This window comes from Mesoplodon mirus (assembly GCF_964341445.2).
Source record: "Mesoplodon mirus genome assembly, chromosome: 12".
Lineage (NCBI taxonomy): Eukaryota > Metazoa > Chordata > Mammalia > Artiodactyla > Ziphiidae > Mesoplodon > Mesoplodon mirus.
Genome location: NC_138988.1, coordinates 29815076 through 29841204, shown reverse-complemented (window position 1 = coordinate 29841204; position 26129 = coordinate 29815076). Strand labels below are relative to the sequence as shown.

Below are 26129 nucleotides of genomic sequence, written 5' to 3'. Positions count from 1 at the left end.
ATAAAGGATCAAAAGGAGATGGGTTCCATTTCATGTGTTATAAGCTGCCTTCATATATTGAAAGTTTGCTTCTACTAATAGGCAAGGAAACACTCTCATACCTGGCAGGTGATGAGAATAAGCTTCTGAACTTGACTGTGTTAGGTCTTCTGCTAGTTTCTGCCATCAGGCAACATGAGTTGGAATTAAGGCATGAGTTCTCAACTGGGGACAACTTTGCCACACTGGGAATATTTAACAATGTCTGAAGATATTTTTGGTTGGCACAGCTGGGAAGGAGGTGCTACTGGCATCTAGTGGGTAGAAACTAGGGATGCTTCTAAACATCCTACTATGCACAGCCCCACCTCTATAACTAAGAATTTTTTGGTTCAGCCCAGAAATAAACCCATGCACTTATGGTCAATTAATCTACAACAAAGGATGCAAGAATATACAATGGAGAAAACACAGTGTCTTCAATAATTGGAGCTAGAAAAGCTGGACAGCTACATGTAAAAGAATGAAATTATAACATTTTCTCACACCACATAAAAAATAAACTCAAAATGAATTAGACACCTAAATGTAACATTTGAAACCACAGAACTCCTAGAAGAAAACATAGGCAGAACACTCTTTGATATAAATTGTAGCAATTTTTTTGGATCTGTCTCCTAAGGCAAAGGAAATGAAAGCAAAAGTAAACAAATGGAATGTAATCAAACTTAAAAGTTTTTGCACAGTAAAGGAAACCACTGATAAAACAAAAAGACAACATATTGAATGGGAAAAAATATTTGCAAATGATATGACTGATAAGGGGTTAATATCTCAAATATATTAACAGCTCAGACAGCTCAATATCAAAAAAAAAAAAAAAAACCAACCACCTGCCTAAAAAATGGGCAGAAGACATGAATAGACATTTTTCCAAAGAAGATAGACAGATGGCCAGAAGGCATAGGAAAAGATGCTCAACATCACTAATTATTAGAGAAATGCAAATTGAAATCACAATGAGATATTACCTCACACCTGTCAGAATGGCTGCCATCAAAAAGTCTACAAATAACAAATGTTGGCCAGGATGTGCAGAAATGGGAACCCTACACTGTTGATGGGAATGTAAATTGGTGCAGCCACTGTAGAAGAAAGTATGGAGGTTCCTCAAAAAACTAAAAACAGATCCACCCTATGATGCAGCAATTCCATGCCTGGGTATATATCTGAAGAAAATGAAAACTAATTAGGAAGTATACATGAACCCCAATGTTCACAGTAGAACTATTTATTATAGCCAAGATATGGAATCAACCTAAGTGTCCATCAACATATGAATGGATAAAGATGTGTAAATGTATACGTGTGTGTGTGTGTATGTGTGTGTGCGTAAGATTACTCAGTCATAAAAAGAATGAAATTCTGCCATTTGCAAAAACATGGATGTACATAGAGCGCATTATACTTAGTGAAATAAGTCAGAGAAAGACAAATACTGTATGCGATCACTTATATGTGGAATCTAAAAATAAAACAAATGGATGAATATAACAAAACAGAAACAGACTCACAGAGAACAAACCAGTGGTTACCAGTGGGGAAAGAGATGGGGAGAGGGGCAAGATAGGGATAAGGGAGCAAGAGGTACAAAGTATCAATACTATGTATAAAATAAATAAGCTACAAGGATATATTATACAGTACAGGGAAATATAGCCATTATTTTATATTAACTTTAAACAGAATATAATCTATAAAAATACTGAATCACTATGTTGTGCACCTGAAACTAATATACGATTGTAAATTATCTATACTTCAATAATAAGTAATAAAAAAATAAAATCAATTGACTTAGAAAAAAAGAATTATCTGGTTCCAAACATCAATACGTAGTGTGGAGGTAAAACCCAGCACTGGTATGGAACACAGATCGGTGTGGACTCCTTTGCTAACTATTTCCCTCACTAGACTGGAAGCCCCATGTGGGCAGGAACTATTGTATTCTCAGTGCTTGGCATAGTGCCTCGTACTTGTTTGGGACTCTGTCAGTTCTTGTGGAGTGAATGAACGATAACAGTAGAAAACGGTGAAGGTCACCATTTTTCTCCACAGCAGGACAAGTACTTCTTCCATATCAGAGTCACAGAAAGTCAGGAGAAAAGAGAAGATACAGGCAAACACACTTCTGCTTATTTGAGCACCTAGCGTATTAGACACCTTTAATGAATCTGTCTCTTTCTCTGGCACGCCCACCTTCCCTACCGCAGTAACTGGTACCCCATCCAGAACCCATCACTAAGTTGTGTCAAATATGTCTAGGATCCACTCCCTTCTCTCCACTGTTACTGCTACCAGGCAAGCCGAAGCCACCATCATCAACATGTCTAACGGGTCACCCTGCTTTGGGTCTTGACCGCTAACTTCCATTCTGTACACAGTAACATCCATTTAAAGGCACCAGTCAGGCCCACCGCTCCTGTGTTCAAGACCTGCTAAAGTCCTTACCGGAGCTTACAATGCCTTCTGTGGTCTGGCACCTCTTCACACTCCAAGCAAAGTAGCCATCTTCCTACTTAAGCAACGCACCCAGTTCCTTCTCCCTTCAGAGCCTCTGCCAAGGCCTGGAGTGCTCTTCCTCCAGATCCTTCTGTGGCTGGCACTCCCACATCATTCAGGATGCAGTTTAAAGTCGGCTCATCTGAGAGAAATTTTCTGACTACACAGAATCAAGAACTGCCTTCTCCCTGCCTTTATCAGACAGATCACTTTCTTTTATTGTCTTCAGATTATGAGGCACAAGCTGCGAGTTTATTCTTTATATTTGTTCAGTTATACTTGTGTAGTGGCCATGCCGCCCCCACTAGAATGTCAGCAGGAAATCTGACTGTCTTGCTCTCTGCTGTAACTCAAGCCCAGTGCCTGGCACAATGTAAGGCTATTTGCTGAATGAATAGATTTCTGAAGAATGAATGGATGGATATGTAAATGGTTATGTAAATGGATACATAAACTAAGAGAAAAAAGACATCATCTGGAAGGAAATATGTGTAAACTGTCACTTGCAAAAGAGTTTCCTAGCATTTCCAAACTAAACCCCAAATCTCATCCTTTGCTTAACTGAGAGAAATCCAACGTAAGACTAATCATCAAAATAATAAAGAAAAGTGGTTCATCAATCACCAAATATAACTCAGAAATAAAATTAACAACTTGTTAGTGTAAATCTCTCTCAGTCTCTTCATGAGCACTAAATTAAAGTTCATCCTATATTTTTAAATCTCTTACAAGCAAAGAGACAATGAAATAATGAAAGTACAATGAAATAACTTTAATAATGCTCACTATATAACCACAGCGATGACTTTATAAGTTTCCAAATATGATTCAGCAATGAGCACCAGCATAGAATGAAAAAACTTTAAGTCTGTTTTCCTTTTTTTAATTTTTGTTACTATGAAAAAAATCATTAAAATATTTAATATTCACAGTATTTCGTATTCAAAGGCAAGAATGAGAGTGTGTCACCACTTGCAGAAACCTGGAGCGTATACAAGTGTAAGGTTGCTTTTTTAGGACCACGTGATATATTTGAATGCGTATCAGCTATAAGAAAAAAGGCCACCAGTATGTTGGCAATGGGTGGGAGGGTGGGTAGATGGTGGCATACTGAATCAAGCAGCGTCAAGGCTGAAAAGAACAATGCTGAATTTCCACACACACACATCCTCTCGCTCTGCCTCTTGCCCACCTTTCCAACTCTAGTTATTATCACTCCAGCTACACCCCAAAACTTGCAGTGTTCGGAACTTGTTAGTGTCTTGGGGTAACTGTATCTTTACTGACACCATAATTCAGTACAGTAAAACAGAATTTTCTGCACTGTCTTATGTGGTAGCCCCTAATCATATGTGTCCACTGACCACCTGATATGTGGCTTATGCTTATGCAACACAGGAACTGACTGTTTCATTTTCTTTAATTTTACTTAATTTAAATCTAAATAGCCACATGTGGCAAGGGGTTACTGTGTTGCACAACACAGGCCTACATGGCTTCTTTTTCTCCCTCCCTTATTGATCCAGCAAACTCCTACTCATCCTTCAAGACTTAACTCAAATGCCCCTTCCTCCAGAATGCCCTTCCTGTTCCCCCTATGGCAGGTGCACAGACTTTGAGAATATCCATGTATCACACTCTATTACAATTATTTTATGACATGTTGATTCTCCCACTAGAAGGGAATCTCTTGAGGGCAGGGAATCTGTCTGGCTCATCTCTAAATCCTTAGTTGAGTGCTTGGCACGTGAGAATTATTTGACAAATATTTGCTGGATGTTCAAGTGAGATAGTGAAACCATCTGTAGATGTGAACAAATATAAGCAGAGCTTCCCAGGAAAGATCTTCCCAGGGAAGGTTTTACTGCCTTCATACAAGAAGTTGAAAACCAGATATGACCTTCAGATTTGGTAGTATTTTGTCATGTGTATTTTTTTTTAATGGAAACTGTTTTTCAATGTTAAAAACTAAGATTTCCAGCATTTCCAGGAACAATGATTAGATTTGGCAGTTTTAGTCCCACATTCCTGCTTGGCAACAATGAAACAGAATGGAACATGCAGCTGCATCTTTTAGATAATAAATACAATCTACAGATTCTGTTTTCTTACTCCTAGCCAACTTTAATCACTAATGGTCTCTGTCTTTCTTCTGTGGGCATTTGACTTTTTAACTCTAGACACCGAATGAAGAGCCACAAAGATCAAGTTCAGACACTGACCTCTCAGTTACAAAAATAAAATACTACTACTAATGAGAGCAACAATAGCAACCACACAGCAACAAGAATAACGGTTGCTAACATTTAGTGAGCATCACAAGCCAGGTATTCTACCTGGCAATGAATAAGCATTGTCAGATGGCATCTTCCAAACCACCGAGGACCTAGAAAATATTCTTAGCCTCACTTTATGAATGAGGAGACAAAGATTCCAAGGGGTGACACTGGGAATCCGCAGAAAGTTCTGTCCCCAGGTCTGACTATCACCAGAGTCCTTGCTGCCATTTCTCCATGATAAAGCCGCAACCATCCACGTTTTTCCTGACCTGGATTTAGACCCCGGCCGGGATTCAAAGCGAGAGCTTGGGCAAGTGACATAACCCTTCTGTGTTTTGCTCCTCCACTAGCCATGAACTTGAGAAATGAGAGCTGACATTTCCTCCAGGGACACGTGCGGGCACATGATATGATGTAGGTAGAACGGTAAACTTCTCAGACATTTTTGCAAATGGAAAATGATCTCATCTGAGTAGGTGGATAATGGCTGGCAGAAGCTGACAGCCCTGGAGTAGGGAAGCAGGAGAGATTTTAACCATTTAAAGAAAACAAAGGCATTGTGGCTTCTGCTGGCACCCAGCCTTGAGCAACAGGAACCCTCACTAGGGAGAGAATGTCTCGGTGGAACTAACAAAAATGTGACTCCCCAAAGGGTGCTTGTAGCTTTGAGCCAGTTAACTGAAAGGATGCAAATGAATGGAGGGTTTAAGAATCAGTTGTGGGCCCAGTACTCTGCCAGGCCAGGGAACAGCAAGCTTTTTCTGTAAAGATCCAGAAAGTAAGTAACTTAGGCTTTGCAGGCCATTTGTAAACAAATGAGCATGGTGGTGTTCCAATAAAACTTTATTTACAAAGCCAGGCCAAGGGCCCACCTGCCATTGTTTGTCAACCCGTGAGCTAGGCAACAGGAAGGCAGAGCAGAGGCTCAGCCAGAGACGTTGCACCTGCTCTACACCATCACCGAGCACCGTAACAGGGACAATACAAGATGGTGCCTATTGGATTCATCTCTCTGCGTAGCCCCAACCCTCTGAGGTAGATGCCTGGATAGTGACTTAAGCTACAGGCCCTCGGTGGCTCCAGTCCCAGACTAGCCCCAGATTGCTGACGACAGTGAGTCTCTGCCTCTCTCCCAGTAAATGGTTCCTCCCAGCAACTATGCAGGCTGGAAAGCAGAACAGGTGAGGTGACATGGTCTTTCAACCACATGATATATGAGTAGTACCCTGGAAGTTGCCGCACAAGGATGCTTAGATGTATACACTTAAACAAAATGGAATGACTTTCCTCTCCTTGAGTCAAAGAAGTTGACTCTTTCCAGGTGCCACCCTGGCAACCCCTCGCACTAAGCCACCCTCTTGTGCTTGAACTGCTCATCCTTTATGTACCAGGCAAACACAAAGACGAGGGGTGGCTTCTGCCTTAAGCCAAATTGTTTGGAGCCCATGCAATCCTTCCTTGATACGATAATCTTGAGGTCAGTTGTTTTTCTTCCCACTATGTGACCAACACTATTCAAAGAAGCAAACATTTACTTCCTGTTTTGTCTGCTAACCTATCCCTCACTGTCCTTATGCTTTTGGGTTTGTTCTCATTTAACCCTGTTTTCCTTTATAGTATTAAGTCTGCTCATTTCTACACTATCTTTTGGACTTTACTAACTTATGTTTTATTGTCATTTTTATTCTTCTTTGTTTTACTTTTCAAGGGAAATGGTGAAGACTATAAGAGTGGGTACACTATTAGGAAATGGCCTTGGCCCAGAGTCAGAAAGCCAGAGCTTCAAGTCCTAGTCTGCTCTTGCAGTCTATGGAACCCTGGGCCAATGAGTGGACATCTTCAGTTGCTTTACCTACACAATAAAGTATGCCAATCCCAGAGAGACTTTTCAAGGGTTAAATGAGTTAAATATGAAGATTCTTCTTACAACTCAATAATAAAAAGACATATAACCTGATTTTAAAAATGGGCACTTGATCTGAATAGACATTTCACCAAAGAAGTTATACAAATGGCCAATAAGCATGTGCAAAGATACTCAACATCATCAGCCATCCAGGATGGCTAATCCAATCAAACCACAATGAGATACCGCTTCACACCACTAGGATGACTATAATCAAAAAGTTAGAAAATAACAAGTGCTGATGAGGATGCAGAGAAATTAGAACCTTCCTACACTACTGGTAAGAACGTAAAATGGTATAGATGCTTTGGAAAATAGTCTGACAGTACTTTGAAAACATAGAGTTACCATATGACCCAACAATTCCACTCCTAGGTATATACCCAAGAGAAATTAAAACATATGTCCACACAAACACTTGTATATGAATAGCAGTATTTATAGCAGCATTATTCATAAGCAGTATTTACAAACAATGTTATTCATAAAGAAGTAAAAACAGGGGCTTCCCTGGTGGCGCAGTGGTTGAGAGTCCGCCTGCCGATGCGGGGGACGCGGGTTCGTGCCCCAGTCTGGGAGGATCCCACGTGCCGCGAAGCAGCTGGGCCCGTGAGCCATGGCCGCTGAGCCTGCGCGTCCGGAGCCTGTGCTCCGCAACGGGAGAGGCCACAGCAGTGAGAGGCCCACGTACCAAAAAAAAAAAGAAGTAAAAACAATACAAGTGGCCACCAACCGATGAATGTATAAACAAGAGGTGGTACAGTCATACAACGGTATATTACTTGACAATAAAAAGAAATGAAGTACTGATTCGTGCTGCGTGATATATGAACCTTGAAAATGTGTGATTTGGAGTTACAGCAACATCTCCCACCCCAACCTTCACAAACAGATTAGGGAAGAAAAATATAAGGTGAGATTTCTCTCTAATTTCACCCAAAATCAAGAGAGAAGTAGCCTGAAAACATGATTTGGGAGACTTGGGAAAGCCCCAGAAAAACCCTGGAGAGTAGAATCCCAGGACTTCTGCCCAGCCAAGAGTAGGAAGCACTATGAGAGGTGGTTGGCAGGAAAGATTGATAGAACTTGGTGAACAATAAGGTCTATCAATTCAAGGATGAAATTCAAGAATGAGCTGGAGATGCATCAAGTTTTCTGACCTGGATTGTTCAGAATGGGGGTGCCAAGAGTAAGGATGGGCAGAAGAGGGGCCATTTTATGGAAAAAGGGGATGCATTCTATTTTCAGATGCTTGAAGTTTGAGCAACTTATCCCTTGAATTTAAATGTCTGAATTAAACTAACTCAGAACCTCCCAAGTAGTAAGCCTTTTAGCAGTGAGGTGACTGTATATAAAATGTTAATTGAATATGAAAAACTGATGGCACCTGTAAATTCAGATTTTTTTAAAATCACTTTTCCCCCCAACCACTCTGAAATCAACCAGCTCCATAACTCTTTAAAATTTGCAAATTTCAAAATTACATATTATAGAGCCACAGTCTGAGTCATCTTGCACTTAAAAAATAACCATGACAAGTATATCAGAGAATTTAAAAAACTGAATGTGTAATTTCACCGACAGAAAGGGCAAAAATCCAATTCTTACAACTTATTTAAAGACTATTTAACTCTTCAAGAAGATTTATGATAGGTAAGTTTCAAGACAATTGTTTTCTATATCTAGATGATATTATATAATCCTCAGACATCAGAAATCAAGTCAATTCACAACTAAACTTAAAAGTGCAAATACCGGGCTTCCCTGGTGGCGCAGTGGTTGAGAGTCCGCCTGCCAATGCAGGGGACGCAGGTTCGTGCCCCAGTCTGGGAGGATCCCGCCTGCTGCGGAGCGGCTGGGCCCGTGAGCCATGGTCGCTGAGCCTGCGCGTCCGGAGCCTGTGCTCCGCAATGGGAGAGGCCACAGCAGTGAGAGGCCCGCGAACCCAAAAAAAAAAAAAAAAAAAAAAAGTGCAAATACCAATCAATGCTTTGTGGAACTGTATGACCAGTTTTCTGGAAGCTACTGTGTGACTCTGGAACTGAACTTTTAATTAAAGGGAAGGTGGGAGATTCAACCATCAGATGGGTTCAACTATGGGCTCCCTAATGAAACTCACTGCCCCAAGTGTAGGGAATATTTCCTTTTCAAAAGACCACATTCTCTCTTTGCATATTCTGACACTGTGTCTCTGACACTTGCTCTAAGAGAGAATAACTAAACAGTCGAATGCTCTCAGATGGAGAGAAGTGAGTCTTGAGTGGACACAGTGAGCCTCAAGATGTGAACACAATCCCGTGACTGTGTCTCTGTGTGTGTGTATATATACATGTGTGTATAATATATATACATGTGTGTATAAGTGTCTGTGTGTACACAACTTGCAAAAAATTGGTTTTACTAATTTCCTAGACTTTGAGAACATTCTTCTCTCTACCTCAAGTTGGGTATTACTAACCTGGGACTTAAAAAAAAATCTCAATAATCCCAATATTAAATGCAAATCTTTAAGGTATCTATGTAAATATTTAAAATTTTTTTCTTAGCTAAGAACCTCCCAGACTTCAGCAGCATTCTCAAAGGGGTCTCTTACCCAACTGGATCAAGAACCACAGCATGTGGGACCCCTAAAAATTAAAGACATTGAAAGTGTATTTAGTGAATCTGCATTAGATGAAGAGCCAGATTCACAGTGCTTTTTCGGATTGGTTCCTGGAAGTCCCAGTCACTCAGTGTTGGGGTCACAGCTATGTCTCCATTGCCTGCATGGTTTCCCCTCCCTGTTATTCTCATATCCAATTAATTACTCTCCTATTATTTCCAACCATAAAATAAAATTCCAAGAGTTTTAGAATCAGACTTAAGTCTCTCCTCCTTTTGAAAAAGACTATTGTTGTCACTTTGAAAACTGTAAATAGCATTCAAGATGACATTCAATTTTAAGTTTGTGCCAACATTTAGTGGAAATGTCTAAGTTTTGAAATAGTAGGGAGCTCACATTCCATCTGGTGTGTTTTCATTTCATCTCCCCTTCTCAGTGAACTTTAAAAGTCAACTGCAGTATCAATATCCTTTCTGCTATGCTAATATGGCCTCCACATAGAAATCAAAGGGAAGGAGTCCTCAGGGCAAGTGGTTCTTTCTCAATTAAACTAGTTAGTGTCATGGAATCACAAAGTATCAGAGCTGAAAGTATGCTTAGAGGTGACCTAGATGAAGTGAACGCCTCTCAGTTTGAGGATAGGGAAACTGAGCCCCAGACAAAGGGAACTGACCAGGGTCTCATTAGCCATGGAGCCAGGACATGAGCCTCTACAGGAGGGAAGGAAGGTGGTCATTTCCCCCCCTGAACTTGGCTGGCTCTCTATCACAGCACACTGCCCAGGGTACTTAGGGGTTCCTACACTCTCCATAGTTACTGTTGCTCATTTCTTATCCATATGAGGCAAGTTCATATTTCAAAGTGATCACTGATGTGTCTTTTCCCTCTTGACCATCTCCTGGCTGAGTGGAAGTGTCTCTACTGGGTAGCAGGAGTCTCCTGCCCTCACCAACTTGGCTTCTAAGTGCTAAAGGCACTGCCCCAGTGTGAGAGAGAAATAATTCAGGCAGGAATAAGGAGGCAGAATAGCTCTACCTGCCCGTCCCCAGACTTGAAAAAAAGAGTTTCAGACTGGAGAAGGAACAGAGTTAAGAGAGAGAAATCCAGAAAGACAGAGAGCGAGCACACCAGGGCAATGCAATCCAACCCCCTTTCTTCCCCCAAAGCCCAGGCTGAATCCTGAGGTTTGCTGATATGTTAGGTTTATATTTGCTGCTGTAACAAATTTCCACAAACTTGGTGGCTTAAAACAACACAAATTTATTATCAAATAATTCTGGAGGCCAGAAGTCTTAACCAGCTAAAATTAAGGTGTCAGCAGGTCTGTGTTCCTTTCTGAAGACTCCAGGGGAAAATCTGTTTTCTTGCCTTTTTCAGCTTCTAGAGGCTGCCTGCATTCCTTAGTTCATGGCCCACTTCTATCTTCAAGGCCAACAATAACCAGTAGATTCTTTCTAATGCTGTATCACTCTTGATACCAACTTTTTTCCTTCCCTCTTCCACATTTAAGCACCCTGTGATTATACTAGGCCCACTGGATAATCTGGGAAATCTTCCTATCTTCAAGTCAGCTGATGAGGGCCTATTTTTAAGGTATCCTTTCCCCTGCCTCTCAGAGCAGGAAGTCAGGGAAAATGTTATCCTGAAGAATATTTTTTCCTAAGAAGTCAGAGAGTGGAAGCCCCCAAAAGGCCATTTCTCTGGGTATTTCAAATTAACTGGTAGGTCAAACATGACTATCTCCCACGAGGTCCTTTCCAAAACTAAAGTCAATGTCTTTCTGTTCACCACTGGTCTCTGCCAATGAGTAAAGGGGAACATAGAACATCTGCTTTTAAAAAAATGACTCCATGTTTTCTTTACATTACAGAATTATTGTCCATTCATTATATAAAGTTTGGGAAATGCCAAAGAGTATGAACACAGAAACATGAGTGATCTATGATTCCATTATCCAGCCACAATCCCTTTTAATTACTAGGTACATATGCTTCCATCCTGTTCTTGGTTTATATGCCACTCTTTTCCTCAATATTATATTCCAATCATTTATGTCATTGAAAGTATTTAAAAACACTCATTCATATATATGCATATATACCATTAAAAATACTCTTCTATTATTTGGCATATAAATTATTTCCCAGATAAAGACTTTTCAAATTAAATAGATAAGTTACTCAAGTTTTATAGGCCCATGCTCTAAGATAATACAGACAACGACTATGATACAGACAACAACATTTTGAGCCCAGAAGGGGAGAAAATGGAAATAGCTATCAGTTTCTTGGTAGGGTGTTGACACATTTCCAAAATATGAAGGTGCATGTGTACTGTTCCATCTTGGATTGGCCTATCTTAGAGAGCTGATGGGGCCCTCACGGGCCATTTAGAAAACTAATTTCAAGTAGACTCCAGAGACGGGTACAAGGTCTAGAGCCAGCCTTTGTGATTTGATTCTAGAGTTACCAGCAAAGTCTCACTATACCTCTAGACTAAGGCCTGATACTTCAGCTTTAAAATCCCACTCTTTTCCCATCAGGCTTTGCTAGTTTGAAAAATACTTTGGCATCTCAGGAAATGTAACAATGTGAACTACTGTTCTTAGAATGAAGGTACAGGCTCTTCTTTGTGCTTTGTTTTTCCTCAGTTCTAGGGAGCAATGATTGACATACATCATTGTAGAGAGGAGGTTTAGACAGGAAGGAAGGAAGGTAGGACCCAAAAAAAGGAGGGGGTGTGCAACTGATAAAGGAAAGCCATGGAGCTGAAGAATGGGAAAGCAGGGGTCTGAATTCAGAGGGCTGAGGCTTCAGCAGAACGAATATCTCTTGAGAACCTATTCCATTAGACAGTGGGATTTACTGGGTGTGAGGAGGTAGGAAGGACAAAGGTAAACACCTCTGGGAGTTCACAGAGGCAGCAGAGTGAAAGAGAACTCGGACTCTGGGAACAGAAAGCCTGAATATGAATCCCAGGGCTGTTTCTTACTCTTTCCACGACCTCAGAAAAGTTACTAGGTCTTCATGCGCCTCAGTTTTCTTATTATCTGTTGGAGGTAAACATAACTCCCTGCTCCCTCTTGTATTTCACTGGATGCATTAATTCACCAGCATGTAATGTCATAACCACACCACAGTCTTCCTCTCCACTGGATGGTATAACCAACTGATGACATCTAACCTCTTTTAAAAAGTACCAATAGATGAAACCCTTTCAAGCTCCCCATGCTCTTGATTTTTTTTTTTTTTTTTTTTTTTTTTTTTTTTTGCGCGGTACGCCGGCCTCTCACTGTTGTGGCCTCTCCCGTTGCGGAGCACAGGCTCCGGACGCGCAGGCTCAGCGGCCATGGCTCACGGGCCCAGCCGCTCCGCGGCGTGTGGGATCTTCCCAGACCGGGGCACAAACCCGTGTCCCCTGCATCGGCAGGCGGACTCTCAATCACTGCGCCACTAGGGAAGCCCCCATGCTCTTGATTTTGAGATGAGTTCTGAAAGAAGAAACTGTTCTAGTGCCTCAAGGAAGGAAGGTAAGTGGCAGACACACCATGTGGATGGAAAATGGTTTAAGGAGACAAGTCAGATTGCTTATTTCATGTCATTTCAGGTTGCTAAAAAATATTCAGCCTCCGTCGTTTTCACATCAACTTGTTAGGGAACTGTGGACCGAAACCACCCACCTTGGCCACGCCCGCTTTCCTCAGTTGTCTCAAAACAGGAGGTCCCAATAAGGAACATGGTGCTGCCTCTGAAAAGGAGAATGCGGGAGGGGCCGAAAGAGGGAGGAGATGACCAATCTCCTAGAGTCTTTCGCATTGGAATCCCTCTTGGCTGAGAGGCGCACACCACCAAGAAGGACCCTGAGTCAGACTATGGTCCAAGCAAGATGACTGGCCAGACACACCTGGAAACTAACCCCATTACCATAAAACCTGAGACTGTGAGCCATGTAGCAGAACAGTTATCCTGGGTTCCCTTACCCTGCTGTTCTCCATCCGGGCGCCCCTTACCAATAAAGTCCCTTGCTTTGTCAGCACACGTGTCTCCTCAGACAATTCATTTCCGAATGTTAGAGAAGAGCCCACTCTCAGGCCCTAGAAGGGGTCCCCCTTCCTGCAACAAACTGACATGGCCAAGATTATTGGAGAAGCCAGCTGGAAGGTCATACATGGATTTGACCCAAATGTGCAAATTCCTCTTCAATAACTGAAGAGTTTTCTAAGAACCAAAATTCTTTCAAAGGAAAAAGAAGATGCTGGAACAAGGCTTCACTGCAGTGCAAAGGGAATAGTCTATGAGTTCCTTAGTTACTGCTAATGTAAGAAGGATTTCCAACAGGTACTGGTGCAGCTGGCCGAGAAGATATTTATGGTCCACTGAGAGTTGTAAGCAAGGACTGTTTCTTTTTGAGGGGGGAAAAAAAAGGCAGCAATTTCCTTTTAAATATTTCAGTGTCCTATCATGACATGAATACACTACAAGGCATGCAAAAGTATTTAAACGGTTCCAGAGCACAAAACCAGCTCAGAAAGGATGACCTTGGGAGTTGTAGAAGCTTGGCTAGAGTGTGTTGATGACTTCCTTGTATTTAAAAGACAAAACAAAACAAAAAAAACACAAAACTATAAAAAGGAGTTATAATAAAGTACCCACCTGGGGGCTGAGGGGTTAGATCCTAAAAGCAGAGAAAACATCTAACTCTGGAAGATGCCAATTTCCTACATTTTAAGTCTTACATACTTGATTAGCAGTAGTGTGTCCAGGGTTAGTGGAAATCTAGGATGTGAGGGGTGTGTGTGTGTGCGTGTGTGTGTGTGTGTGTAAATGTCTCTAAGGTTGAACAGAGCTCTGGAAACTGTCAAAATTTAGCACTGGAAGGCAGAGTCTCTAAGAAAATCACTTATCTCATTATCCTTGAGTTTTCCATAAAAGGGAAGATAATATTTTCCTCAGACCAAAGACTTTGTAGTCAAACGGACTTTAGTATAAACAAGCTTTGCCACAAGCTGCTTAAAAGGTTAGGCAAACACTTACCCTCTGTGAGGTTTAGCTTCAAGATAATGGTCTTAATGATACTTATCCAGTAAGGTTTATGAAGAATAAAGTAATGTATGCATAGCACCCAGCACAGAGTCCAGCCCATTGTGGACTCTCATTAAATAACAGTAATGAGTTTATTCTATTTTTCATTAGTCCTCTCCCTAGGAACAAAGATTAAGAACTAGAATTGTTTATTATTGTTAATCTGTTGTCTGTTACTGTTAGCCTAATGCTATTAGATTTTCTCCCCATTTAAATATGGAAAACATGAAAGACATTGAGATTTCAATAGCAAATTCAACATTAAAGAACTTGTAATAGGGGCTTCCCTGGTGGCGTAGTGATTGAGAGTCCACCTGCCGATGCAGGGGACACGGGTTCATGCCCCGGTCCGGGAAGATCCCGCGTGCCGCGGAGCAGCTAGGCCCGTGAGGCATGGCAGCTGAGCCTGCGCGTCTGGAGCCTGTGCTCCGCAACAGGAGAGGCCACAACAGTGAGAGGCCCACGTACCGCACCAAAAAAAAAAAAAAAAAAAAAAAAAGAACTTGTAATAAATTACTGTATTGACCCAATGCATAGAATTTAGAGCTATACAGGTATAGGAGCCTTTTCTAAATTTCTTTTTTATTAGAAAGAAAATCAGGCATCTCTCAACTTGCTCCTCTAAATCAGGAGGTCATAAAAATCTCTAAAAAGAACTGCTTGCCATGAAGCTAAAGCAATTTGAAAGACTTAGAATAAGATCCTAAGTCAGAATTTCTTCTTCCTGGAAGAGATTTCCTCATTGTGTTTGAATGTCTGGATAGTGTGGGTTGCATACTTGGGGCAGCTTAAAAGTTTAATGTGCTCACAAATTATTGAGCTGCTATGTCTGTGAAGGCTTCTCACTCACAGGCATGCATGATAACAGTCACAAGCGATGACACTGAACCCGTATGATCTCCCCTTAATGTGTTCTTTGGAGTTGGAAAATCTCCTGAGTCTCCAGAGAAGGGGGTCTCTGGCCAGTCAGACTCACCCACTCCCACCAACTCCTTAGAATGCTTCTGACACACCCTCAGGATGATGATGATGATGATAACGGTAATAATTACACAAATGATAAGAGCTAGTATTTACTGAGCATGAACTGTCCACCAGGAATTGTTTTAGGGCTTTACATGTAATAACACTTAATTATCACAGCAGTCCCATCACAATCCCCATCTTACAGATGAGGGAATTGAGATACAGAAAAAGTTCGGCGACTTGTACAAAAACACAGAGCTGAGAACGAACACCAAGTCTGGAGTCAGAGCCCCAAACTCAACCCTTAGACGATACTGAGTCAAAAGGACATTTAATGTGTTTCTTTTCAAAAGTGGAACAAGAAAGTTCAGCCACCTGAGCAAGGCGTGATTGGGTCACCCACAGAAAAGTTATAATCTTCAGAAACATTTAACATGGTTGCTTATCTGTCCTCCAAAATTCATGGATTATTTTAGGAGCATCCCTGGTGAAATTAGTACCAAAAAGATTAAAAAAATAAAAAGGTAAACTCTGTGTAGAGGGATCTATCTGGTCATCTTTGAGGTCATTTCATCTTTAAAACTTCAACAAAGTCTTGATCAGGGATGATGAAACCTGACGTAATTGTTTAATGACGTAATTCCTATGCTATGATTTTCAGGACCAGGAAAAATAAATTATTGTCCTTTGGATTTGGAGGGCCAGGGTAAAAAAATTGAGAGGTTTTACATCAAATTACACTTTATGAAAACTAATGAAGCTAATTGGATTGAATAAATTCTGGAACCGCACCACCCAATTTGGTAGACACTAACCACATGTAGCTAGTCTGAGTTGAGATTTGCTGGAAAAGTAAAATACACATTGGACTTCAAGAACTTATACAAAAAGAGGACATAAATATCTCACTAATAATGGCTTATATTAGTTACGTGTTGAAATGATAATATTTGGGTTATACTAGGTTAAAAATTATATCATTAAAGTTAATTTCACCTATTTCTTTTCACTCGTTTTAACGTGGCTACTAAAACATTTTTAATTACGTGTGTAATTAAACTCACATTCTATTCTATTTCTATTGGGCAGTGCTGCTTTAGAACACAACGTGCAAAGTACGGACTGGGGACATTGATCATAGATAGATGTAACCTGATGGTGACAAAAGAACACCCACATTGTGGGCACCCAAGCTGGGACTCCAAACGCCAGGCTCTGTTTCCAGGGCTTTATGTACATTCTCTGAAGCAGGCAACTCAGAGGCCTTGTTCATCTCTGCTGGAATACGACACATGATAGTTTCAAAGAATGAGCCCTGCTCCAAGCTAAGGGGTAACAGGATTTATTTATAAAGGTTATTTGAAATAAGTTTATCTTTCTTTGTCTAATGAATGACAGATAATAACTGAAGAGCAAAAGCATTTTCAAATGCTTTGGGGCTTTAAAATTGTATTAATTTTTATCTTCACTTCCCCCCTAATTCTTGCTTATTTTGCTTTTCTTCTTTAAGAGAGAGATCAAGTCAAATGTTTGGGGGCTTTTCTCTTTGAGGCTATTATAATTTATTGATATAAATGTGTCAATGTTTAATCCATATCTTTTTTATTCTTGCTGTATTTATCCATTTCTGCTCATAACATATTCCTCCTGTAACTTTTTTTTCTATTCCTATTCCCCACACTCTCAATTCTCTAAGTAAAATTGATTTGGAAACATTTGTTATACAAAATCTTGATAGTTTGCTTTAGTGGGTCATAGGCTAAACGGTTATCAAAACATTTGGACACTCTTCTTAAGTGACTCTCCATTGATAGCTATGCCAAGAACCGTGATTATAAACCTAACCAAGACTTTAAAAAATGCACAAATGGCACCGTCTTCAAGTCTGGATATTAACTGAGGTTTGACACAATTAATAGTGTCTGAGAACAGAATTGTGAGAAACAGGCAGAAAGACAGAAAGATACCCCAGCAACAAGGATTTCTTGGAGCAGGTATTGTCCACCTTAACTAGCAAGCATCTTATAGATTTCTGCTGGAATATGTCTGTTTGGTGAGACAATTCACTGATGAGGGCACACAACAATGCCTTATTTAGAAAATAATGAGGGAGGACCACATAGAACAGTTTGATGGAGTGGTTTTACTTGGTACCATGGATAGACTGATATGTAGTTCATTTGTTCTTGCTTATTTCCCACGAATATGTAGTCAAGCATATTCAGATGAGAGAGAAGAGCAGCTGTGGGAAAACACCCAGGAGTTGGACAATGTTTATAATGACTTCACCCAGGGTGTCAGTTCTCTGGAAGCTGACTCCAGGAAAAACCATAGAGGTGGCATCCTTTGCCTTGAGGCCCATTCTGTAGATACCTGTCCTCTCATCATCAGCTACTCTTCTTTTATTCTTTATTTCCTCTTAAGTGTCCACTGACTTCATGATATTCTCTGGAGGCCCCCAGCCCACCATCACCACCATAATAGCTTTCCATGCTCTTCAACATTCCACATGTGTAGATGCCATCAAATATGACTAATCTGAATTACATCATCCCTGAATTCTTATCTCTACTAGGAAAAATGGGTGGGACTATCTTTTAACCAGATAAATGCTACTCTGCTAATTTTATGTTTCCCTTTTCCAAAGGACATAGATATTTAACTGAGTAATAATCTGACGTAAGTAAGGGTAAATCAGATGTCTACCAAGTTCCTTTATCATTAAAATAGGTATCAAAAGAGCACTCGGAGATCCACTCAGAGAGAATTTGAGGTCACAGATCCTTAAATTATCACACTATATATTTATTTGTTGGTTATATCACGTCCAGCTTCTTTGAGTTAAAAGTTCTCACGAGTTGAAGAAGAACCAAAGGCATCTTTAACTTTATTCTTAACAAGAGGTAACAAAGTTTACAATCCGAAATTCTCAAACACTGTAAAACTCATCCTTCAGTATGAGGACATCATTGAACCCAGAGGAAAAAAAGCTAATTGACTGTCTCAGTGAAACATTCCTTCCCTTTTGGAGAGTCAACTGGGGACCCATGGACTTTGAGCCCATTGTCAAATGGTGTGTGAAAGAGATCCAAGTTCAACCATAAATATTATCAGCAATATAATCGTTTTCTCCAGCCCTCAGGGCCAAATGACCTGCATTTTAGCGAACTGATTTTGTTCATGCATTGTATTTAGCCAAGCAATTGTTTCCCATGATATGCTTGAACCCACAGTTGCTCTGTCTATGAAATTCATGGTTGAGTTTTTCCAATTGCTGATTGCTAGTCCCACTGGCCTTAATAATAGTCACTTCCTTCGTCCATGATGGGTTTTATATATAGTGCACAGTCACCACCATTCAATGTCACCCATAAACATTTAATGAATTGTCCAATACAGTTATGAGAGTTGCTTACTTGGGACACAGCTAGGGTAAGCCTTACAGCATTAATGAGATGATATACCACGACATTAGGCAAGGGGTGTTTCCATCCCCCACATTAGCTGTACATGCTCTCTTATCTAAGGACCCATTTCTGTTATTCTCATAATCTTCATCAACTTGTCAAGATAATGAAGGGTCCACTGAGTTCAGACAAGGCCTCATGTAATTCATGGCAATTTAAATAACATAGATATAGAAAGGGTTTAGGAGCACCATATAAATAAGATCTGCATGGAGAACCATAAAGAAAGGGCTTTACAAGAGCTTCTGCCTTGGAAAGGATGGAGTTTGAACTCGGTTTTGAGGGAGAGAAGAGAGACTAATCCTCTGAAATGAGGAAGATAAATTATCCAACAGAATGCATAAAGACACATTCAGGACAGAGAGCTGGAGGAAGAGCAGATGAAGATGAACTCAGAAGTGATAATCAAAGTTGGAAAGAAAGGAAGGGAGACTTTTGTGCCTGTTTTCAGCCAATCCCACATCTGTATTTGTTACAGACATGCAAGTCTGGGTTTCAGGGGAGGCAATTTTCTTATCAGCTTTGACATATGCCTACCAGACTTGCTCAGAAGTCAGACAATGTTTATAATTACTTCACCAAGCCCTTCTGATGTGCCACAATTTGCAGCCATCTGTACACTGATTTCTGACCAACAGACTTTATTCCATCAATGCTCCATTAAATTAACCTCAGATGGCTGACATCACCATGTCAGAATCTCACCCAGTGTAGCTATGAGTTAAGAAATTGACCTTCTGAAAAGCAAGATGTTCTCTCCTTTTAAATTATGTAAGGACTAGTAGGGAATTTCAAGTTCCTCTATTTCAACACCCTGTTCTTTCAGGTATTCAATCACTTAACAACTATTTATTTACCTGTTCTATACCAGATTAGGTCCCTGTTCTCATGGCTTTACAGTGTAGTTGGGGATGCAGGCACTGAATAATACACTAAGAAGTTATTTCAAGTGTGGTAAATGTTATGAAGGAAATACACATGGAAATACGATAGCCTTACCCTGGAGGGGATAGGGGATTAGCTGTCTTAGATGAGGTGGGGGGATCAGTAAAAAGGACTCTTTGAGGAGGTAATATTTGGACTGAGATTTGGAAGAAGATATGAAGCCACATGAAGGGGAAGAGAAGATGGAAGAAGTTACAGTCAACGAAAACAACATGTGCAAAGTCCCTGAGGTGGGAACAAGAATTTGACAAAAGCAAGTGGTGCAAAAGAATGAGGCTGAGAGGAGCTGGGGAGGTGGGCAGAGCCACTACTGAGGTCAAAGAACTCACCCAGGACCACAGCATTGTAAATGAGGAAGCAAGGAGGTGAGATGGATGTTACAGGTGAGTGGCATACAGACTGGACGGAGGATACTGGGGACTAGTAATATGTGAGTGGTAGAGAGAAGAGGAGTAACCCATGAAACAGGCAAGGATCTCAAACTCAAATGCCTTCAAAGGCCAGGCTGGTATCATAAACAAGTGAGCCAAGCCAGGTAAGAGACAGGGAGTGGTAGTGACCTCGAGAATGAGTGACATGCCTAATAGCATCCAGACTCATTAAAAAAATATGTTGCAGGCAAAATAAAGCATGCCATTAAAAAATTCTTCACAAGCAAAATAAAACACATACGAGGAGGCAAACAAAGCCCACGGAACATCAATAGGCAACGCCGAGCTGGGGGAAAGGCAGGAAGGAGGCTGGGAATGAGAAAACTCATTAGAGTGATCTCAGATAAGTCAAGGCAGAGTTATATTTCCATGAACTGAACAGGAAAGAATATATGTGATGAAGCAGTAACCCGAATGCCGTAACTCTAACAACAGCAATGACAAAAACCCTACATTATTTGTTACAGAACGTTTGTAACCTAAAAACGGAGGTAACCATCAAATGGTCAGATATTTAAAGACAGGAATCACAGAGCCATGTGGCCCATCCAAGAACTGGGTGGAGAAGTCCTCTTGAAGCATCACGGTCATTCATTCTGTGCTTGCATGGGTCCAGGGATGGGAAGCCCCCTCCGTCACAAGGCACTCTAAGTATTCAGAAGTTTCCATCAATTTGACCTGTTGTTATGTGGAACTGATACCTGACTCCTTGATGCCTAACAGTTCCAGATCTGCTCTCTGGAGCCACATAGAACAGCTTTAATATCTTTTCTACCTGCCAGCCCTACAGATACTTAGAAAGAGTGACCCTGTCACAGCCTTCCGTCTACAAGCCTTCCCTTCTTCAGACAACACATCCTCACCTTCAATGACTCCCCAAGGTAACTGTTTCCAGGCTCTGTCATCCTAATCACCTTTCTGTGAACCTTTTCCGATTTGTCACCATCCCCCTTAAAACAGTGCCCAGGGAGAATACAGCATTCCTAGCCAATTTATAATCTAGAGCTTCTCCAGGCATCATTTTCTATTTCTGCAGCAGTAGGAATACAATTCCATTTTACGGAGCTCAGTCTCCTGCTGTCCCTCCCAGGCAGTGTGTTTGTCGTATTTCATGGAGAGATGCATAATCTGGGGTGAGTACTCCCATCAGTATAAAGAATGCCGCCCCTCATCACTCCATCATTTCTGATTAAGGTCACTCAGTCTAATGTCCATTACATCTTGTACCAGTAACGCCTGTGCAATGCCTCATGTTTCTCGTGCTGCTTTCTAGGCATTATCTTATTATGCGCTCCAACTGGAGACGTATTTTTGCACAAAGAGTAAGATGAATCTCAGAGTGAGCAGTTTAAGACAGAGGGAAAATTGGAAATCTGACCCTTGAAAAGAGCACTGGATGGGGGCATCCAATGACCTGGCTTCAAATCCAGGTTTTCCATTTACTCACCGTTGTTGGTTTTTTAAAAACAAAACTAATAATGGTAATAAGAACAGAAACAGTTAATTATTAATAAATGCTGGTACATACTTTACCAGCATGTACCAGATTGGTACATACTTTAATAAATAAAGTATGTACCAATCCCTGTAATAAGCTTTTCATGTACAGTATGTCATATATTACATGCAACCACCTTTGGAAGTGTATGTATTATATATTATCTACATTTTAAAGAAAAGGGGATTAAAACACAGGGTTTAAGTGACTTGTCCAACATCACACAATCCCAGTAGGTGGCACTGGGATTTGAACCTAATTCTGCCTGTCTCCGAAGTTCAACATCTTCAAGTCTCGTACCACAATCTCCCTTAGTGGGTACTTACGACTTAGCAATTAATGGGGAAAAAGAAAACTGTTTTAGCAATTACTTCTCCTGAGAAGCTTCTCCTAATGGGTAGGAGACAGGGGCATGTGTTGCTTCACCTGTGAGGCTGGAGACACTGGGAGAGTGTACACGAGAGAGCAAAAGAGTGTGGAGGAGAGAAAGGCCACACACCAACCTCAGCCTCGGACATCATGTCTCAAACTGGGCTGAAGTGTAGCCCTGCAGCTTCTGTCACAAGCACCTTTGGAATATAAACAAGATTTCAAGGGGACAGTTCAGCCTAAGAAAACAGTGTTTTCACCTTTCCAACCAAGCACTCCAGAGCCCCACTGCCATCAGATCAGCTCTTACACGTGGGGAACATAGGTGCCCTCTCCTTGCTGAAAGAAATAGTTAAACTGAAATTATCTTCTGGTATTTTACACCAGCATATCCATTACACGGTCTACGCTCCGCATAGCACAGACAGACATCTGGAGGTTCTCATGTGGATGAGGTCCTAGGATCAGATCACCTGGCTCTTCCTGCTCATCTTTAGTGGTTTCACACTTATATCTTTGAATGGAAGTAATAAGTTAACTGCTAAATGCTTATGACACAGGGGTTACACTCATCATTCCAACCAACCTAGTTTCCGCTGACCATAACTCAAAGTTCCACTCTGAATAAATGCTGTTAGGAGAGACAAGCTGAGTTCCAAAGTGGTTTTAAAATTAAATGTGGGTGGGAGGGAGGGCGACGCAAGAGGGAAGGGATATGGGAACAGATGTATATATATAACTGATTCACTTTGTTATAAAGCAGAAACTAATACACCATTGTGAAGCAATTATACTCCAGTAAAGTTGCAAAAAAATTAAATGTAGTATTCAGCTAAAAAAGAAAAAATCATATATCAATCTGCTTGATTTCCATTGGTGGCACTCTAGATTATCTCCTACGGAACCTCTGGGCTGTATCTCCATGAAAATGTTTAGTGCCTTGGTAAATGACAGGACAGAAATCACAAAGACACCTGGTTTCTGCCAGATTACATTTGAAAAAGAAAACCATTATAATTCACTTGTCTTCAGGTTCTGCAATGGCCATCCTTGGCTCCTTGGCCTCTACTGCCACTTCCCAAGTCTGATTGGGTAGAATCCCATTGAAGACCATATATCCAGGGTTCCTGGTTCATTAGGTTGATTTCATCACATTTCCAGCCCTGATGATCAAACAATAAGATCAGAGAGAGCAGACCTACCTCATTATAGATGCTGTCATTCCTGCGGAAGTCTCCAGCCTTCCTTGGGAGAACGTGGACGTGAACATGCTGAAAAAGTATAAGGAAGAGAGAATAAAATGTGAGTATCTCCCCATATATTTCTAGACTTGAGAGTGATGCTCCCATGAAGTCCAATGACTCCACATTGGCTCCTGCTGGATTATTTTTCAGAGGAAGATGATGATCACCTTCAGTGACTATATGTGAAATCTGCAGAGAATAGAGGCTCAAAACAAGAGAGGACAATGTGGTGGCATACATGAGAGTGTGAGTGAAATGCTAGTGTTTTAGGGGCTCCGTGGAATTATTCATAGTTGTCAGTCTTGGTTGTATTTAGCCAGTGCTTTGAAATGACAGTGTGTCTTAAAAGGTGACCATAGGGACTCTGAAACTGACAAGAAATAAGGATTGGCTAACAGAGAACTGCATAAGTACAGAAGCAGAGCAGCGAGAGCAGAAAGGAGCATATGGAGCAAGTTACAGAGCAGGGGCTTCAAATCATCACCGTGTAATAGTAACGTCAATGGTTCTCACTGATTAAGTGTCGAGTTACTCTGATAAGAAAGCTTTTATCTCATTTAATGATCTGAATAATCCCCTGAGGCAAGTTCTACTATTATCTCCATTTTACAGATGAGGAAATCTACGCTCAGAGAGGTCAAAGCCCCAGAGGAGGTGGCAGAGTCAGCACAGGAAGCCAGCCCATCTGGCTCTTACCACCACGTTCTTTGTCAGCACATAACACTGATTCTGTGAAGTCAATCTTTTAAACAGTCCATTTCTCTAGTCTACTAAAGCGCCCAGGTAATATACACAGCAATGCTATTATGCAGAGATCATGAGTCAAGGCACACAGCATATCTAATTCAATATCCTTCAAGGCTAAACTGCTATTAAAAGTTTTATTTCCAAAGAGCCTCTATTGTACCTCAGCCGAAGTTAAACCTCACTCCTGCCCTTGAGCTATGTTCACAAACCAGGGGGAGGAATGTGAAAAGGAAAAGCCTAAATGTGGACAGGCAGACAAAGAATCAAACCTAGTCTCTGACCACACCCACCCCCTTCTTGATTACAGTGATCAGGCTCCAAGCCTCCAAAGGGCCTCCGGAGAATGTGAGATTAAGTGTCCCTGTGGCTTTGCTGCATGAGGAGGGGAAAATGATATGCTATTAAAGCAGAGGCAGGGAACAAGGCGGTCCAAGGTGAATAAAGCAGAGAGGAGCTTCACATCAGCCCCTGAGCACGTGGTCCCCAGAGCCACATGTTTTTCCCAGAATATTCTCCAGTTAATGATGAAGTCAGTCATGGATTCCTCAGCAACTGGGACAAGTGCATGCCTAAGTCACAAAGACTATGTGAGCAGCAGGAGACAGGGAAAAAAAAACAAACAGGGAAAAATACATCACAAACTACCCATGGAAACAAATTCTTAGAAGGAAGCAGTGCGGGATAAGCCCAGGCTGAAAGTGATTGATGCACGTGGGCTAGTTGACTTAATAGCAAGACGGCAAAACTGCCACAGCACATGGAAATAGCCCACCCTTAAAAGAAGGCGTACTCAATCTTTACTTCCCAAACCTACAGCTACCCTTTCCCCCTTCTTCCCTCTTTTCCTCCTTTCCTCCTTCTTTCTTCCCTTCCTCCCTCCCTCCTTTCCTTCCTTTCTTCCTTATATCTATCCATCCATCCATCCACCCACCCACCCACCATCTCCCTTGGACCTTTCAATAATCAGGTATTCCAGACCAGTGTTCTGCAGCCAAATTGCCTAATGCAAATCCTGGACCTACCACTTACTAGCTCTTTGGTCTTGCCTCATAAGGCCTATATCTCAGTATCCTCATCTATAAGAGGGGTTGCAACCGTTTCGACCTCACAGAGTTGTTAAGAGGATCAAATCTGCTCACCATGTCCCTAGCATGCTGCTTAGTACATACTTAATACTTAATACATACAACTGCAGCAGTATTACTCTTACTTTTTATTTATGTTTATTTATGTATTTTTTAATCAGCAGACAGAGATCCCATTCAGGGGTTGGTTCCCACACCAGCAGGGAAGATACTTAAGAAGCTCCTTGAATGGGACATGGTTAAAATTACTCTGTTGCTAAAGCTTATTTCTGTTGCTTTGACTAGTGGTTCTCAAATCTGAGCATGCACCCGGGGCTTAGTGAAACACACATCGCCAGGCCCCTAGAATTTGCATTTCTTACAAACTCCCAGTGATATCAATGTTGCTGGTCCAGGGCCATACTTAGACAACCACAACCATGGTTCACAGGATCCATCTGGTTCCTGACCTCCTCTCCTGAAAATGTGCTAATGTAAGCACCAAGGTCACTCACTGTTTTGCATTATGGGAGACCTATTACTGAATGCTTCCTCGACTTCCCGCTCTCTGGTCACCCTCTGTGCCTTGTCCTTATGAATATGTCTGCTCTTGTCCACTAATGACATACAGGTGGCTGTGAACTTACATTAGGGAAACCTCCGGGGTCCAGGCCCATCCCACACCTCTTTTTCTTTACCTTGCTCTCCTGGGTTAGTGTTCAGGGCTATTTCTATTGGCTCTGTTACCACCCAGTCCTGGAACTGCCACCCTTGATCATTGGTAGCCACTTTAAATTCACTGTGACACTGATGACAGCAAACAGCTCACTGTATAGGTGATTTTCCCCAAGGGCATAGCTCTCAACACAGCCTGATAGCTTGACTTAAATTCTTAAGTGACAGACTGATCACAAGATCCTGACAAACCATTCAACTTCTCAGAAAAGGGAAATCACCATAAAGCCTGCTCAAAACCTCGCTGTTGTGAA

The 26129-nt window shown here is 41.3% G+C and overlaps 1 protein-coding gene across 12 annotated transcripts in view; it reads right to left on the bottom strand.

Annotated features, from left to right (window-relative positions):
- The window catches only part of FHIT (fragile histidine triad diadenosine triphosphatase), a 1482405-nt gene that overhangs the window by 153533 nt on the left and 1302743 nt on the right, over positions 1–26129 (bottom strand). For all 12 annotated transcript variants that reach the window (XM_082639705.1, XM_082639702.1, XM_082639708.1 and 9 more), the window contains one exon: positions 23288–23356. In XM_082639705.1, the coding sequence (XP_082495831.1) occupies positions 23288–23356 (69 nt within the window). The remainder of the gene's footprint in view (positions 1–23287; positions 23357–26129) is intronic.